Source organism: Aulonocara sp. 'chitande type north' Nkhata Bay, linkage group LG18, assembly GCF_057382095.1.
Source record: "Aulonocara sp. 'chitande type north' Nkhata Bay isolate Kocher_YH1m ecotype deep benthic linkage group LG18, A_spYH_male_GT1.1, whole genome shotgun sequence".
NCBI lineage: Eukaryota > Metazoa > Chordata > Actinopteri > Cichliformes > Cichlidae > Aulonocara > Aulonocara sp. 'chitande type north' Nkhata Bay.
The window spans coordinates 16103292-16122417 of record NC_141361.1 but is presented as its reverse complement, the minus strand read 5'-3'; the positions used below and the strand labels follow the sequence as shown (position 1 = coordinate 16122417).

Below are 19126 nucleotides of genomic sequence, written 5' to 3'. Positions count from 1 at the left end.
AAGGGCATTCACAGTCAGTTTGAAAAGTGAGCGAGTTAATGTCCAGAATACCGGCTGGCATGTAGCTCGGCCATGAAGGCTCTCCACCTCTGTCTGCCTCAGGCCAGTGAACGATAAAGGAAAACCAGGCTTTAGATGTGGTTTAAATGATTCATTTAAAAATGAATCAGTTTCTTAGACTGACAATGCATCAAGGCCTCCTCTCTATGAAAGAGGGAGACGAAGTCCTCCAACTGAGGAATAATCAACCAGCTAACAATGACGCATTTTTGATATTCAAGATGAATCTCCTATCAGTATTCTGTTCTATAAATCGATTCTAGTCTATAGTTTCCTTTGCTCATATTGTCCTGAGATCACTCACAGAGCTGAACTACCTGAACACAGTGTTAATGGGGAAAAGAAATATATGAAGCTTAGAATTTGCTGGTATTCTTTATTTAAAGGCCATAAAACATGACATCAGTTTTATGTTTGTTTTTGTTACTTTGAAAAATTCATTTCAAACTTGATGTTTTTTTTAATGGAAAACCCCACAAAGTGAATGTATACTCACTTGCCACTTTATTAGGTATAACATGTTAGTTTCAGGTTGAACCCCACGCTGCCTTCAGAGCTGCTTTAGTTCTTCGTGGCAGAGATTCAACAAAAGGCCGAAAATATTCCTCAGAGGTTTTGTCCCATCAGAAGATGGTACACTGTGGTTGTAAATGGATGGACATGGTCAGAGACGATACGAAACGATGCTCAGTTGTTACTAAGGTACCCAAAGTGAGCCAAGAAAATATCCCCGACACAGTTACACAACCATTATCAGCTTAAATTGTTGTTCCAAGGCATGATGGAGCCATGCTTTCATGTTGTTTATGCCAAATTCTGACCTTACCAACCAAATGGTGCAGCAAAACATGAGACTCATCAAACCAGGGAATGTTTTTCCAATGTTTTGTTGTCCAATTTTGGTGAGCCCGTGGTAATTATAGCTTCAGTGACCCGTTATTAGCTGACAGAAGTGGCACACAGTGTGATCTTTAGAGATGCTCCTCTGCATACCTTCATTGTAATAAGTAGTTATTTAAGTTACTATTGCCTTCCAATCAGCTCAAACTATTCTGGCTATTCTCCTCTGACCTCTGACATCAACAAAGCATTTTCACCCCTAAAACCCCCCAATGAGATATTTGCAGTTGAACGGGTGTACCTGTGGCTGGTGACTATATATTATAACTTCTTAGTTTACTAGGATTGCAAAAAAGTGCTTATTAAACATGGAGTAAGTTAGACTTAGAAATTTAGCATTCATTCAGAGTCATGTTTCTGTCAACCTAACAAGTGTGAACAACTTAAGTCTTTGCTTTGCTTCCGTTTGTGTCAACTCTTGGGAAAATGGCTTTTTAACAGCTAAATTTTCAACACCAGTTGCTAACTTCATCTGCCATTTGGTGCCAGCCAGGTGGTGTTCAGTGACTTTTAGAAGTACAACAGCTCGGTGTCATTTCCTGTGATGAGACAAAAAGGTGTGCTGATTTTATGATGAGCCACACTGATGGAGATTTAAAGAAATAGCATTAATCCCCACCTCTGCATTGTACTCAATATTTTACATCTTTAAGTTTTAGAAACCTTCATTGGAGACAACTTAAATTCACAGATAACCTACTGTTAGTGGGGCTGAACCAGCTCACCCCTCCTAATGTCTTCAGGTTTCCGACTCAGTGACATCTGGTCTGATCGTCATCAGCAGCACATTCGCCCACAATATGTGCTGGTTGCTTTGTGTGCTGATGTCATAATTTAGTCCACATAAAAACAATTTATGAGAGGTGCAACTTCCCTAATCATGATTTTAGATGATGTAGCCTAGCATCATTTTCATGCAATGTTCATGTTTGGGCATGCAGCCTTGTCTTGGTCTTCTTCCATTAGTAGAACCATTAAAATAGTTTTTTATGGGTTATTGTAAATTTGTACTAGAGGACATCATCTTTCTAGGTGAAAGTAAACATTTGGTGTTGCTGACTCTCTAGCCAAATTGGAGGGTCAGATGTCACTGGTACACATATCAGTGGTATTTGACAATGCAGGGAGGCCATACAGGCCACAGGATTCTGGGCACCTTGCAGTCATATGAGCCATGAGGTCTTCTGTATGCCAAAATATTCTAGAGTTAAGTATTAGCCCGTTTATCAGAAAAGCGAAAGAAATTTAGTCATGCAACGGGACAATGATCACAATGCTTAGCACAGGCGGATAAAATGAAAAAATAAAAAATCTAACAAAAATACTTTCTTCTTTATGTGCATTTCTGCTACAATCAGCTGATTTCAGTTTATGGAAAACAGTGGACTGTCAATAGGGTTGGAGACATGGACATTACTTTCATTTTTATAGCACAAAAGGACGAGAGTGCAAGCATCTGCACAGACTGTATGCTAACGCTAAGCTAACTTTATTTCTACCTGTTCGTGGTTCTAAAGTAGAATCACTGTGGCGATCGCTGTCTGTTTGTGCTGGTTTTCTTCTTGTCGTTGTGTTGCTGGCTTTCTTTTCTTAACTAAGAACAAAAAGAAAAAAATATAGAATAGGGATTTGTGCTGGTGTGTGGGGGTGTAGCCTAAGGTTTGTATTGTTAACTGATAATTATGTGACAATGTGTTTCAGGTCATTTTACAGCGTGATAAGGAATCAATGTAACGAGTAACAAAGTGCTTTCTCCAAATGAGTAATTAAGTAATATACTGCATTACTTTTAAGAAAAGTAATGAGTACTGTACAAAATATTCCTCTTTTTTTTTTTTTTTTGAGTAATGACACCAACACTGAAGTCCAGACGTCAACCTCATTGAAATGCTGTGGTGGGATCTTGAGAGAGCGGTGCATAAACAAATGCTCACAGATCTGAATGAAGTGAAGCAGCATTATAAAGAAGAGGGGGCCAAAATTCCCCCACAATGATCAGAGAGGCCGATAAAGCCAGAAAACAATCACTTCAAATTCCTGCTACTGAGCTGAGTTTTTCAAAGAGCTGCACAGAGTCCTATGAAAACTTTCTTTTTCACATGAATTCATGTTTTATACTTAAATATACAAAGAAGAATGAATCAAAGGACATTTCCAAGCTTTTGAAAATTTGATAAAGCAGGTTGTAAAGGGTAGAGTGATAGGTTGAGAGGTTTGTTAAGAGTGTAACTAAAAAAGTAATCTACTACATCTAGAACTAATCTTTAAGATTTCTTTTCCTTTAACTGTGCAGTAAGAAAAATGTGTGTATAAATGTAAAATTAACAGGGAATTTTTCTTCTCATTTACTGTTCTCAGTATCTATTTGTGACCCAGTAATGTGCTCGCAAGTACTCGTTAAAATAATGCCTTAATTCTCCAGATATTAAAATTGCTACCTTTTTTCCAGTATGTTTTGTTATGTTATGTTTCACAATATCTAATTTAAGCAGCTGATTCAAAGAAGCAAAATTATACCGTAGATCATAGGTTGTGTGAAAAGTTATTGTAAAGACTCTCTTTACGGTTGAATTGGGATCTATTTTTACTCTTATATCCTTTCATTTTATCAATTAGGCGTTGTTGCTGATGAGCCGTGGTTCTTAAGGGCACCGTGTGTGAGCTAAAATACATGAACATTTCTAAAAGAACACATTTTCTGTGGGATGGGTGCAAAGTGATAAATAGAATGGTATATAATTGATTAGTATATAAAACGCACATGCACAGTCACACATGCACCAACACAGTGGGACATACTGTGGCGGCTCTGAGTCAGTGAGCACTTGTTAGTGGTCAGGCTCTTTCCCTCCAGTTGGCACAAACCTCCAGTGACTCAGGGAGACTTGTCGACCAAGAGCCAGAGTGAACAGCAGTGTCAAAATTTACCAAAAGCTGTGGGAAGAAGGCACAACTTGTATTAAAAGCTTTTCACAGTATCATGAATCAGAGTCTAAATATTATGTTTTACTTCAAAAAAAAAAAAAAAAGAAAAGAAAAAGAGAGAAAGAGACAACTTGCATGTGTCCAAAGCTGACTTTAATGAATCTTTACTGGAGCAGTAGATCTCAGCAGCCCACCTCTGCAGCTGTGCGGAGAGATTCCTCTGGCGGTGAGGAGATCTGACAGGTTGTTTTGAGTCTCAGCTTCGGAGTTCATTTACAACCAGTCAGGCAGGAGTCCTCTGGGAATCGGATGATTTTTGACACCCGGACAAGCAGATGTTCAGAGGACATGAATAAAACATACAGCCCATCTGACCACAGATCGGCGGCTTTCCGAGTGTCTAATGAAATATGAGGCGTGATTTCAATTCAACAAGGAAAAATAAAAAAAAAACTTTGTCAGATAAATGCGATGCCGCATGAAATATGTATGACCTTTAGGTAGCCTGACCTGATTGGCTAAGCAGGGTTCAATTGTGGTTATGACAATCAAAGCCGAGACAGGTTTGTCAAGGAATTTATGTGGTGAATGGGAAGGAAAGTGAATGGACCTCTCATAAGCAGTCAGGAATATAAAGAGAAATATTATGTGACCGCTGACGGCAGAGTGTTTATCAACTGATAAAACACCATGTGTGCTGGGTATCTGTGAGGAGATGCATGTACTTTTCACATGCTGCTCTTTCAGAATTTGGTTGTTTATTTTTCTTTCCACTGAAAGCCAGTTTTAAAAAAAAAGAAGAAGAAAAAAAGGGAAAAAAAGGCTGGTCTCAACAGTTCAGCACCACGGGGGGGGAAGCAGCGTGCGTTACCACACAACCCACTCAAAGCTGGTCTTTTACTGTATTTAAGAAGGAGAAGTAATCACAAATGTCCTGGGTGGGACTGGAGAGCAGGGCTTTTCATTCAAGTGAAAATCAGGGCGTGATTGGCTGCGATTGTTTTCTTTGATTTCTTCACTTCATTCCAGTTACCCAGAAAACAGCTGCACTTAAAGCCTTTTTGATATGTGTTCATGTCCTTGCACCGCTGTCCTTGGAGTATATGTCTTCATTAAAAGCTTTAAAAAAGCTCCTTGTTGAGCTCAGATAGTAACCTCGTGAGAGTTTAAAAGAAGAAACTGAATTTAGATTTGTTAACATGCAAAAGCATTAAGCAAGCTTATAATTCCTAAAAGTGAAAGATGAATAAAAAAGTTTTTAAAAAAGAGCAACCTATTCAGAGCTTCAAGCACATTTTGACTCATGTGCAGAGAAAAACAAGTCCTGGATCAGTTCATAAATATAGAATAGTATACACACACGTTGGAACTTCTTTCAGCTATAGATATTTTAGCACCTTCTACAGGCCAGTTTCTGAACTGTATAAACTTTCACATGTAAATTACCAAGTTTCCTCATGTTTCTATAGAAGCGCATCGGAATTTAAGAGAATTATCTCAAAATTTTGAGTTACAGACTTAAACTTCAGAGAATGTGACTCAAGTTTGAGAATATAATATTGGCATAATCATAACATAATATTGAATGTAATTTTTTTTTTTAATTGGCTGATGCAAGTTTCCATACGTCTCCCTGTAATCCGAGAAGATCAAAATGTCAAAAATCTCACTGAAATCCAAACTGACCAGAAGAGAACAAACAGAAACGGGCTGAGTAAATATCTTTACGAGAAATCTTAGAAAACAAATGCATAAACAGAAATCCACCGTTCCCCCCTTTCAGTGTTTTCCTAAATTTTAGAGAGAAAAAAACAATATCTCAGTAATTTGAGAGTCATTGAAAATCACCTTGTTTCAAACATTAAATCAGACATAAAGTATGTTAGTGGCTTTTGGCGCTGTCAACGGGTCATTGTTGTATTTTTATTTGTGTCAAACCAAGTGATCAAAGAGAGCCTGACGTCAGCCAATAATGAGGCTTTTTGATACAAAGTTTTGTTAAATATTAAAAGTGCCAAAAAATATATATCTAAGAACACCTTTAATAACAGTGCTTCAAATTGCTTCTTATTTAATAGCATTAATGACTGGGGTACCATTTCTTGTAACTAATTTCCTAATCATGTTGCCTTCTCTGCGGCATCCTCCTGTCCTCCAGCAGCAGCACAAAGCTGTCATCTCACAAACAGTCTCATGATTCAATAAGATGTTGAATCATGAGCTGCAGCCTGTTAGAGACTCAGTAAGAAGATACTTAGAAAAGTTATATGAATGCTTTGCTTTTTAACATTTTTTTAGAAGTGCAACATAACTACTTAGTCCAGATGACTCACTTGAGATTTAACGGCTTGATAATCAGGTGGAATTGTTATTTCATTCCACTTCACTGTTGGGGGAGGCAATCAGAGATCCAGGGATGAAATGTGGAAGCTGAGAGGAGCTTTAGTTCAAAACAGCAGTTCTTGCAGGTATTAAAAATATATTTAAATTTCTCTACAACATATAAGAACAAGCGCAAAACATGAGATTTTCTTTCATAACAGCCACACAGACCACCCATATGTACAAGGAAAGCATTGCTTGTTGCTTTAATTCTTTCTGGGAATGTAAGCAATGCAGGACAGAATCTGAGATGTATGTTATCACGTTAGAAGCTCTTTGGGCTACACAACATAACATCAGTTATTTTCTTCTCTGTCATTCCCGAGCTGCGACATCTGATTTCCGAGGTAGCTGGAGTGCAGCATTATATGCACTGACCCTTTTAAATAAACATAAACATGTAAGGCAGACAGTGGAGGAACAAGAAAAAAATATTTGAAAATGAAAAAATGAACTTTAATGCAGTTTGTCAAAAGTGCATTCAGGTTTTTTACTGTTATGTTCATTTGCAAATTATTTCCAGTGATTTATTATTCCGAATAAAACGGTGTATTCTTTACTCCACTAACGGTGGTTTTTACTTAAGAGTCTAAAAGGTTTTAAGTAACAGATACTTGAGTTCTTCCTTCCCACTGTCGCCAAGTTCTTGCTCTTAGGGTATCATCCTGGAGTTGGAGTTTCCCTCTGATGTTTTGTAAGATTTAACTTACAATATAAAGCGCCTTAAGGGAACTCTTGTTGTGAACTGGCGCTATGTAAATAAATGTGATTACATTTAGAAGTTATGTGGTGGCACTTTTAATAAATACCTGTACCTATAGTAACTCTAATGTCTGTATTATGCACATGAATCTGAAAATCATATTCAGTGTTCTCTATTACATTTGATTACATTGTATTTGATAAAAGTAATTAAAATATTCTTTATTATATATATATTTTATGAACAACAGCTAACTTCCATGAGAAGTTACACACAAGTTACACACACTTGTGTGCTCACAATAAACTTAATGCATTGCAACCCGAAAAACAGATTTACAACAAAGGATTATGACAAAATTTAATCCCCCATGCAAAAAAAAAAAAAAGGTAGATTGATTTTCATCGAGATGTCAATCGATGCTCTGTTTTGCTGAAGGCATCAGAGGGCGGAGTGTCACATTTTCTGCCGATGAGATTGAGCGGCAGCGAGGGGCTTAGTGGCAAATACAATCGAGGAGTGTAAACATACCGAGGGCTACAAGAGGCCGATCAATGGCTCCAGTCTGGGATTGATTAATTACCCCAAGAAAGAGACTGAGGTGTGAGGGCACCAGAGAAACCTGATCAGAACAAGATTTATCACCCAATCTCGGTATCATCACTCCACCCCTCTTACTGTTTTCTCTTTTCATACTTTTCCCAATCTGGCCTTCTTAATTTACAGAGCTGAGTGTGTTTCATAAAAGTCTGAATGGCTCTTTAATATTTTTGACCCCATTTAGAATACGTAAAAAAAAATCAGTTAGGTTAGAGTAAGGTCATAAAATGATAAACATAAGGATATAAAGCTGTTCCGAGATATTTTACAATGAACTTGCAATGGATGTTCATGAATGGAGAGACCTTCTGATAACATCCAGAATAGTCAATGTTGTTATTAAAAATTCTACTGAAATCCTAATATGCTACGTACACCTTCATTTGGGTGCACGATTAAAAGAAATAATCAAAATACACTTCTGGGAAATCTGTTAGGTACGCCCTTCTGTCTAATGATATGGTGACCTACTGAAGTTCACACTGAACATCAGAATCATGAAGAAAGGTTATTTAAGTGTCTTTTGATAATGGCGTGTTTGTTCGTACCAGACAGGCTGGTCTGAGCATTTCATAACCTGCTGATCTGCTGGGATTTTCACACATGACTATCTCTGGGGATTACAGCAAATGGTCTGAAAAAGAGGAAACATCCCATGAGCGGCAGTTCGTGGAGTGTAAAATGCCTTGTTGATGCCAGAGTTCAGAGGAGAATGGCTAGACTGCTTCGAGCAGCAACACTAACTCAAATAACCCGTCAGCTCTGCTTCAGCCAAAGTATGCAGAAGAGCATCCCGAGTGCACAAACAGCCAAACATTGAAGCAGATGGGCTACAGCAGCAGAAGACCACACTTTTGTCAGCGTGGGCTCACCAAAATGACGAAAAGCCCCAGCCTACCTCAGCATTATTGCTGACCATGTCCATGCCCTCATGAGGACCCTGTATCCATCTCAAACTGGTTTCTTGAACATGACAATGAGTTGCCTCTACAGTCTCCAGATCTCAACCCAGTAGAGCATCTTTAGGATGTGGTGGAACAGGAGATTCATGTCATGGCTGTGTTGTCAGCAAATCTTAAGCAACTGTGCGATGCTGTCAAGTAAATATCAACCAGAATCACAGAGGAATCTTCCCATAACCTTGCTGAATCTGTGCCATGAATAAATAAGGCAGTTCACTAGTACTGTTACAGTTTTTGAGTTCATGGTGACTCTGGCAGGGGGAAAGTGGCTCTTATATGAAAATGAAAGAACGTCTCTTTTTTCAGCCGGATTAAAATTATGCTCACAGTCAGAAAACTGAGAAAGAAAACGGCAACGGAGCACCTGAATGTGGAAGCAGAAAATCTCCTTCTTTGATTACACCACACCTACTTGTAAATCATTATGTTCAAAACAGTGATTGTAACAGCTAAGTTTAAGTTTAACCTTAAGTAGCAGCCACATACGTCTTCAAGGAAACAATGCAGTGGTTGATTGGAAATGAGGAGTGTTTGTTTCACTCATTTCCACCTCCTACAGTGCATCAGTTTAATTTTCAGAACATTTTACTTTGAGTATGATGACAGCATAGGATGATAAAAGAAGTAGACCAAAATAACTTTGTATTTTGGAGTATTTTACCTTCTTTGTTGACTTGTCTTTTTATACAGTCCAACCCTGTAAGGCTCCACAAAACAAGTGTGACTGCATAGCTTAGTTATCGTACCTGTCACAGTCAAGTGTCCATTTTTTTTTTATCATTGGAAATGAACAATAATAAATTTTAACCAAGTTATTTAATGTTTTTCTAATAAGAAGACAAAAATTACATGCAGCTACTTTGCATTCATACCAAACAGCTAAAGTCAGCAGCTACGCTGTAGCCTGGAGCAGCTAAAGTGTGATTAGTACCCATATACTGCATGTAAAAACTGGACTTAGCCACAATAATATTAACTACTGATTTTTTTAAGCTTTGTTTTGAAGCATATATTTTGGCCTTATGGATTACTATCTTGTTTTTGTTGATTGTTGAGTTTTTCCTTCCCACTGTTGCCAAGTGCTTGCTTAAGCCGGTTGCTGGATTGTTTTTTCCCTCTATTATTGTAGGGTCTTCACCATGCAGTTAATAATTCCTCAAGGCAACAGTTGTTGTGATTTGGCACTATACAAATAAAATGGAATTGTAAAGTATCTTGTGTAAACGTACAAGATAACAAAGAAATAACCAGCATTAGGTTTCCATCCAGGTGAGGACATCAGCAATTACTTGGGCAAAAATAGATTCTGTCTTTACTCAACGCTGATGGCTTCTAAATTTCAGACCCCTTTCTGTCTGCATCATCATATCTTTTCAGATCATGATGTGGCCCTCAGAAGCTCTGTAGGGTAATGCAATCTAAACATGTTAATTTGTGGTCTAAGTTTTGGCATTTTCCCCTGGCAATTTGTGGAGATTTCTTGGAGTCAGCTCTAAGTGGACATTTAAAGAACTGCAGTTTTGTCACATCCATAATAGATTTTTATTTTTATTTTTAGCTTGGACAGTTTCACTAAGCTATTATAATATAAATAATAATAAGCTTAATCCAATAAAAATAAAATAAGACAATAGCTGGCTGCAACCCTTTCTCAGTTAAAACTCACAGTTAAATATTGTTTTGATGTTTTTTTCCCAATAATTAAATGAACTAATTACAAATTAAAGCACCTTTCATATAAGGTTCACATGAGATTTTATGTTAAGTCACTTCACAGCGTTACAATTTTGACCAAACTGGTTATCATCAGTGTCCACGCATACAATATAATGAAGAATTGTCTGTTGTGGAGCAGGGAAATTATTTTACTGCTATTGTTAAATAATTGTCATCATTACCATTGCATTAATAATATAATCTGGAGTTTATATTGCATTCAGGGGTTGAACAGTGTGTGTCTTTCAGAAAGGCTAAAAGTAACAGGACAGGAAACAGGCTTGGAGAGTTTTGCAGAAGTGAAAGTTATTTTGAGCAGCAGGCTAAGACGAGGCTTTAACAATGTAACAGATAGCTTTAAGAAGGTCTTAAGCAGTTATGACTATTTTATACACAATGCATATCTGTGCTTATTAAAGAGTTGGAGCTCGGTCAATTAATTGGGGGTCGGAAGCTTTGTTCGGCGCGATGTTCGGACAATCTATTGTGCAAGTGACTTGGAGCCATAGAAGGAATTGCAATACATGCTTACAAAACACTTATATATCAGATCATTTTATATTAAGCTTTTAAGTAGAAGTTCTTGGTTAAAACATTTATTTAGTAGAAGACATACACATAGTCTCAGTGAGCCTCTGGTCTGGTGAAAGGTCAGAAGTGCAACAGGTGAATTGAGAAAGAGCATTTGAGGACGAGACACAGACAGTAGGTGAAGAGGTGACACAAAGAGCATGTGAGGTCAACACATACACACACATTAGTTAGATTTATTTAGAGGAGAGATTAGTCATGTCTGGTTGTAACTGCAAAAGTGTCTCGGTAAAAGAGGAACCGTCCTTGTTGTCTCGGCAAGAAAGAGGAACAATTTACTTTAAGACAAGAACGGAAAGTACCAGCCATGAAAATAGAAGATGATCTTCTGGGTTAAAAGCCATTGTGGTGTTGATCTGATCTATGTATAAAATGTATCTGTGACGCATGAAGGGGCGTCAGTAAATCAAACCCTGATGCTATAAAATATCTGTTCATGCTTTGATTAAGTTGGAGATCACTTGCTGTCGGCGTACAGAGTATCTTCCCACACGTGTGTTCATTAAAATCATTGTTTGACCAAGACCTTCTGGACCATGGGTGGTTTGTACTCTCCCTCCTCAATTGTGAACCTTAACACTGTCCACAAACACAGCTGAGGCTCAGTAAGATCTTCCAGTCAGTCAAATAAATCTCGTATAAGACTGTACACAGTGAATAAAGACTGGTCATTGTCAAAACCAGGACAGCCACATGACAGCCCTGATGTCTGATGCATGACTGTCCCTCTGTCGCCCTACATCCTCACCCGAACTAATGATGACCTTTGATTCCCAAAAGATGTCAGGAGACGGGAGAAAAACTGCAAACGCACCCAATTAATTTTGGGTGAAGAGGACTGGAACGTGTGAGTGCGTCAAGCAGCTGGAGTGAATAGTGAAGGGCTCCAGGAAAAGACAAAGCTCAGTGTAATTAGGATTCAGGAGGCCCTTTGTCAAAGATAATTAAAGCTGACAGCCACTGTGGAGCAGAAGGGAAGAGAGCAGAAAACCCCTTCAAACTACAAGCTTCACTTTTAACACATACTCTACATGGTCTTTCACTCTTTCTGCCTCTCATACACACTTTGACACACACAAACCTGTATCACCATCCATCACCCCTACTTGCTCCGAAACTGCATGCTAGGCAATAAAATAGATGAAAGATTAAATAAGACAGTAAAAGTAGTTGTGGTATCTGCATGTACATCCTCTTGAGCCAGAAACATCTGAACAACGTGATTAGAGGAGACAGCTTCAGGAGTGAGCAGACAGCTCACACTTCACCATCTCGACTTCAGTCTTTATTGCTGCAATGGAATATTTCTACATCGCTTGTCTATTTAACTGTTCCGTTTTGTTATTACAAGGACATCTTCCTATATTGAACTGGTTTGATTAAAGATGCCACTGAATACTTCTGTATTTCAAAGCTGCTCTGCTCGATATTTTTATATGAGCAATGGATCAAAGTGACAGAAAGAGGTAGTTTGCACTGCTCTGTTTACTCCCTTACACTACCTTGCTATATGGAGCCTGTTCAGAATCCTATCTGATACCACGGGGGAAATTCAGTAGCTACGGATTAGAGGGACAAACTCCCTCTGATCATACTGAAATGAAACGTTTTCTCACTTCCAACCTGTTGAGCATGGCATTTACGCATCCTGCAATATCACTTTAATCATAGTTTCTCTCCACTGGTTTCCTGTTTGTGTTAGAGATTATTTTAATATTTTAGAGATGCTGTTCATCTTCAAGTTGAGCCTTTAAAAGTGCTACATAGTTAAGACTTAATTCATAAAGTGACGCTACTTTTGCTTTAGGGTCAAAATGTTCAAGGGCTTTCGGTGTCTATCAACTGCCTTCACGGATAAATAAAGATGGGTATCAAGGGAAGCATGTTTAATGTAAACAGAGTTGGTCCTAGCATAGAGCCCTGTGGAACTCCGTAATTAACCATAGTGTGTGGGCTCTCTCTGGGTACTCTGGATTCCCAGACATTCACATTAGACTAATTCTTAATTGAGTATAAGTGTGATTTTGAGTGTGAATAGTCATCGTTTCTCTGGAATAGACTGATCAGTTCAGGGTGTGACTTGTGATAAGCAATAAACAAAGTGGTTGGAAGGACATATTACAATTTATTATTTCCTTCCCAAAAATCTCTCACCATTTAAGTACATGAGAGGAAGAAGCTGACAATTAAAAAAAATGATCATGTGGTACCAAATTTATCTCTACAGAAATCATTTTACTACCAAAACCTGGAAAAATCTGGCTTCTTTCAAACAATGTCTTAATCAAAGCCAACAGACATACACTTTTTAATCTGTAGGCATCTGAATGTGCCATCTAACTTCCCTACAGAAAGTATTTATATATTTTTTTCAAGGATTTCTGAAGTAAAGCAGAAACTACCAGTGGTTTAAAACCAGGAACAGAAAACAACAACAAAAAAAGGATCTGTAGAGCAGCTCATCAGGAAGTTCACGGTTTTTAAACCACGTCAGTACGACTTCTGATTCTATCAGCCGCTTCTCGTGGTGCTGAGCAAAACTTCACATAGATTTCACTGTCAGTCACGCGGAATGGCATCGCCATGGTAACTTTCACTGCTTCACTGACACAGTGTCACTAACTGACAGTTGATTCATTTGAATATTGCCGTCTGATTGGTTTGTTTGACTCTAATCTCTCTCCGTGTGGTTTGACCTGTCATGCGCGTTCACATTACAATACCTTTTTCTCTCAGAGAAAATTATTATTCTGCTCTGCTTGAAATGAACATTACACACTTTAGGTTTACGCTGTTTAAACCTAATGATCCACCTGTCTCTGAGTGTTGCAGGTAGAGCAACTTCTTGAAATAAAGATGGGAAAAAAATGCTGCAGCTTGTGTTTCACATATCAAACAGAGAGGGAAGAGGACAAAAGGAATCCACTGAAATGACGCAGGGTCACAATGAAGATAACTCCACCGTCACAGATGTTTTAAGAAAAATCTTGAGCAGCAGGTCAAAAATTGACCTGTGACCTGCTGCTGCCAGGTCATTCTTCTTCTTCTTCTCTATTCTCTTATATGTTTCAGTCCTTTCTTTTTTTGAAGATTCCTCCTTGTTTTGTGTTTATTGGGGCTTAATATAACATACAGTTGCGATTGCAAGTTTAAGACCACTTGAAAAATCGCAAAAAATCATATTTTGCATGGTTGGACCTTAAGAAATTAAGGCTGTCACTGGTGCCGACTGCAGCCCCATAAATATCAGGCCCTTCATCCGAGACTGAAGGGCTTCAAAAACAAAAAATGTCTTCAAAGTTCTCATCAGGGGAACAATGGAGCTTCAGGAGGTGCAGGGGTGTCAAACGGCCACTGGCTATGTCCAGATGTTGCAGAGAGCATCCCTCATGACTGAGGCCCTCCTCTGTGTGGTAACGACTGGGTTTTTCAACAGGACAATGCTACAGTACACAATGCCAGCAGGACAAGGGACTTTTTTGGACCATCCTGCATGTTCCCCTGATCTAAATCCAACTGAGAACCTTTGGGGATGGATGGCAAGGGAAGTTTTTAAAAAATGGACAACAGTTCCAGACAGTAGATGCCCTTCATCCGGCCGTCTTCACCACTTGGAGAAATGCTCCCACGAACCTCATGTAAACGCTTGCATTAAGCATGCCGCAACGAATTTTTGAAGTGATCAACAATAATGGTAGAGCTACTCATTAATTCATGTTTGGAACTTTTGTATTGGGAGGATTTACGGGTTTTTTTTTCAGAGGTGTGGTCTTAAACTTTTGATCAGCTGTAAAACAGCCTGCTTCAGTTTAAGCGTTGTTTTCAATAAATTGCCTGCTCAAAAAAATTTTTGCCTCACTTCCATTTCTTCTTGCTGCATGCTGAAGCTCACAGATCAGTACACTTATCTGTGTTTGTCAGATTGGTCAGATGCTGCCAACACCTTTCTTGTGAATGCACGAGTAAATGTGGAGTTAACTCAGCGAGTTAATATTCAGCTTTGCATGATCCCTTATCCTGCTTGGTAATGACAGGGTAACTGAAACCAAATAATAGACATATACTGGGGTAAACTTTGTTCATAGTACAGTATAGTATGTGTTGTATTTTCAAAATAAAACTCTTCACTTTCTTCTTGGGAGACCAGTATGTTTTAAAATTTGTGCAATAAGATTATTGAGAAGAGCTACCAGTTACACACAGAGGTTTTTATTTATGGCAACAATATGCAACTTTCAAAATAAAAGACCCAAGACAGTTATAGGATCATGATTCTTTAAACTTAAATAAAATCCTCCATTTACTTAATGGAAATCATCAATGGTGTGCCTTTTAGTGTATTTTACTGTATATTATAACCATTTGCACATAACACAAATTACTGTTGCATAATATTTTAGTGTTTTTTTTAATGTTACTTACATCCTTCTGTTTTTATTTTCATAATATATATCCAATTCACTGTCTTCCTAAAACTGACAATTTCAAAATAAAAGCTACTTAATTTTCTTCTATTTTTTTAAATATAAGCCCTACAGTTAGTTATGTAACTTTACCATATTTTAGGTGTCAGATTTAAAAGTGTGTGTGATTGTGAAATGTTTTCTTTCTTCAGCTTTCACCCAGCCTTCTGAACTACCATTACGGAGGAGGAAGCAAGAGATGAAGTCCAGTTGACAACAGTATGTCTTCTCTTTCTAATAGTTTATATTCTGTGCTCCCCCCCAAACTGGTTAGACTGACTGTTCCTCCCTTAGTCTAGTTCTGTTAAAAGGGAGTTCTTGCTCCTCACTGTTGCCATGTGCTTGCTCTTAGGTGAATGTCTGACTGCTGGGGTTTTCTCGTTAACGTCGAATGTTATAAGAAAAGAAGAAGCTATAAAGTTTGAGGTGACTGTTGTTGTGAATGGTGCTCTATACATAAAGCTGAACTGAAAGGCTAAGGCTGCTAAAATTACACACAATGTGCTGATTTTATCATTTGTCTCAAGGAAGAAGACTGAGGTTAAAGAGGGTCACCAGACTCAGACGAACAGATGTCAAGTAAAGACAATGCTACTTTTTCAGTTTGTGGTATGTGACATAAAACACCTTCAGTGAACAACAGAAGCATGTTGAACCAAGGAAATAAGATCGCTGCCATAGAATTCAAGGTCAAAGGAAAAGAGAAAGGAGGCTCTTGTTTTTAAACACACTCTCCAAAATAATGAGGCAAAACATCAGAGCATTACATTTATTTTGACACTACCAAATTACTTACTACCAAACCATCATGCAAAAGAAGCTTTTTCAGCATATTCTTCCAGTTGAGCAAAGCCTACAGAAGTGGAATATTTTAACCATTTTGTTTTGCACATTCTCATTTTCTAAGCAGCATCACTCTTTTCTTCATTCTTCGTTGCACCTTCTTTATAACTCAAGACGCAGAGTCAAGCCATTTAGCAAAACGAAAGTTACAGACCTGGAGTATATACATCTTTTAAAAACGACACAGATAATAGATTAAGCCATGTTGCACCAAAAAAAAGAAAAGGACACAGGTCTCTGATTTAATTTAATTTTGTACCTCTTTTTTTTTTTTTTTTTTTTTTGGCACAAACAGCGCCTTAAGACAAAATTCTGCAAATGTCCAAATGTGACAGCTATAGAGGTTGGAGTGCGTCATCACAGAGACTACCAGAGCCACTGCAGAGAAGGCACTTAATATTAACAGATAAAATTCTGGTCGGCTGATACTTTTTGTTGTGTTTGGCCAGCTCCTCCTTTTGTGAATGGAGCGGGAAAAATGCGGGAATTTAAGAATATTGCTGGGTGAATCTCTGGTGGAACTCTTTGACTTTATTGAGGAGGATCTTCAGCTTGTCGGTCGGTGGCAAGATGGTCATTCTGGGCAAGAGGAGCAAAGAAAATGAAAACACAAATTAACCATAGTGATGTAGAAAACAGCAGATGGCCCAGCTGAGAGTTCTTTGGACTTCCAGAATCCCAGAAGAATTAATTTAGAGGTTCTGACAGGGATAATATTTAAGATATTTTTAAAAAAATGACATAAAAAATGTTTTGAGCCACTTGTTCAAAGCCACTCTAAAGCAACAGGACTGCACTAAAACCAACATTTATGAAGGTGATTGCTGTTTTATAAAAGTGCACCTACTGAATAACTGAATATCTTGATTTTCTGACTGTAGGTTGCACATTTGCTGTGTACCTGAAATGGTAGGTCCCATCTTTTTGGCCAAAGCCACTGCCAGGTACGAGGCAGATTCCCGTTTCCTCCAACATCTTCATGCAATAAAACATGTCTGGCTGCTGTCCCGTTTCCTGAGAGAGAGGAAAGGAAATATTATATGTACAAATCTTGATAATTTGGTGGCATGGGGCTCTTTAACTAAAAGCTATACTTATAACAGAAAACTGTGAGGATATATGCTTAATTTAACTTAAATAACAGTAAATAGTATTTTCAGTTCAAATAAACAAAACAAATCAATTAAAAGCTCAACTGGAACAAATTACAACAGAAAAAGCTCAATAAAACAAATACCACAATTGTTAGGTATTTTAGTACCATGGGAGCATTTACTGGATATTGTTTTATAGTGACATTATACAGGAAAACTCTGTCATTCAACAAGGTTGAAATACCACAGAGATCACTCCCTCAGCTACATTAGTTTCTTAATCTTTTAGACGCCTGTTGAAGGCCAAATGGTTTGTTTCAGATTTCACTAATGAAAGAACTCTTCGTTTTGTGCCTTGAAAATATGTCGCTGAGATAATCACAATTGTAGCTGAACTAATAAACTACACAAAGGATGCTTCTTCACCCAAGGGCAGGAAGACGCTCCCTTATCTTGGTCTGTACTGGTTTAAACTGATAAATCTGCTGTCTCATGAATTTTACCCTCTATATAAACTGTTGTACTTGTGAATAAAGTTGAGTCACTTTGGGAAGACAATCTAAAGCAGTCTCTGTTTTCTTGTTCTCCCAAGCTGCTCCCGAGCTGCTCGTACTAACACGCTGAATGGCATGCTTGAATATTACTTGAGAATATATTTGACTGTGTTACAGACTAAGGGACATTCTCTGCTGATAGGTGAAGGTACATTCTCTGCTGATAGACGTCCACGCCTCGGAGGAAGCCGATCCACGGAGTAGGCCCTGGAAACAGTTTCCTTCAACAATAAAATAAAATAAAGTACCACATTAAGCTGTACAACATGACTTGAGGTTGGATGAGAAGTTTAAGATATTTTAAATGTCTTCACTATGGTGACCCTCAGGTACAAAATACAACTAAAAAGAAAACGTGTTTGAATTTTGAAAGGAAAAAAATCCATATGATTTTAATTTATTTAGTGAATTTTAATTTATCTGATAATGAACAGCTGATAGAAGATATATGACATAAAAAAACAAAAAAGAAACGCTGTCTGTGACTTTTGGACAACGTTAAAGTTGTGTTTTCTAAAAAGATATTTTTTGGGTTGTTTTTTTTAAATCTCAGGCCACAAGGCAAGTTAAAGAGGATTAACAGCAGATCTGTGATAATGCAGGTATGTGTGTGTTTTTGGGATAATGCTACTCCTTTGTGGTCAGTCACAGGAGCTGACCACATGTCAGTGGGTCAATGTGACGTTACCCTCTCTAAGGCTGATCAGATTCTCGGTGCTTTGATTCATCCGCTCTCCGTGAAATTCCTACAGAACAATTGCCCGTGGGACAGAACTGAAACCCTGAGCCATTGGAAATCATTTGTTCTTCTAAGACAGCAAGGTTGGCAACGAGCTCAGCTTCTTTGGCACGTTGCACATCCACCACCGGTCTGCATGTTGTATTTAATGGCCATTCCTAATGTGGCTTGTGTGTAGTGTGACATGAGTGCAGTTAAGGCCGTGAAGGTCACAGAGAGACATTTTTAAAACAATAATAGCAGAACTGCAAACATGAGCGATTGGAGATTAGAGAGAATGTTCTATAGAAATTCTTGCATAACTGCAATGTCTCTCTTCTTTTGTTGCTTGTGACCAATGGTAAATGGCCTGTATTTATATAGCGCTTTTCTAGTCCCTAAGGACCCCAAAGCACTTTACATATCCAGTCATCCACCCATTCACACACACATTCACACACTGGTGATGGCAAGCTACATTGTAGCCACAGCTGCCCTGGGGCGCACTGACAGAGGCGAGGCTGCCGGACACTGGCGCCACCGGGCCCTCTGACCACCACCAGTAGGCAACGGGTGAAGTGTCTTGCCCAAGGACACAACGACCGAGACTGTCCA

General features: G+C 38.3%; 1 protein-coding gene across 4 annotated transcripts in view; it reads right to left on the bottom strand.

Annotated features, from left to right (window-relative positions):
* Positions 1-16057: 16057 nt before the first annotated feature.
* Positions 16058-19126, bottom strand: part of gpt (glutamic--pyruvic transaminase) — a 19181-nt gene continuing 16112 nt past the window's right edge. For all 4 annotated transcript variants that reach the window (XM_086272683.1, XM_086272685.1, XM_086272684.1 and 1 more), the window contains 2 exons: positions 17047-17159; positions 16058-16724 (listed from right to left, as the gene is read on the bottom strand). In XM_086272683.1, coding sequence (XP_086128809.1) covers positions 16634-16724; positions 17047-17159 — 204 coding nt within the window. In that variant the 3' untranslated portion in view covers positions 16058-16633. The remainder of the gene's footprint in view (positions 16725-17046; positions 17160-19126) is intronic.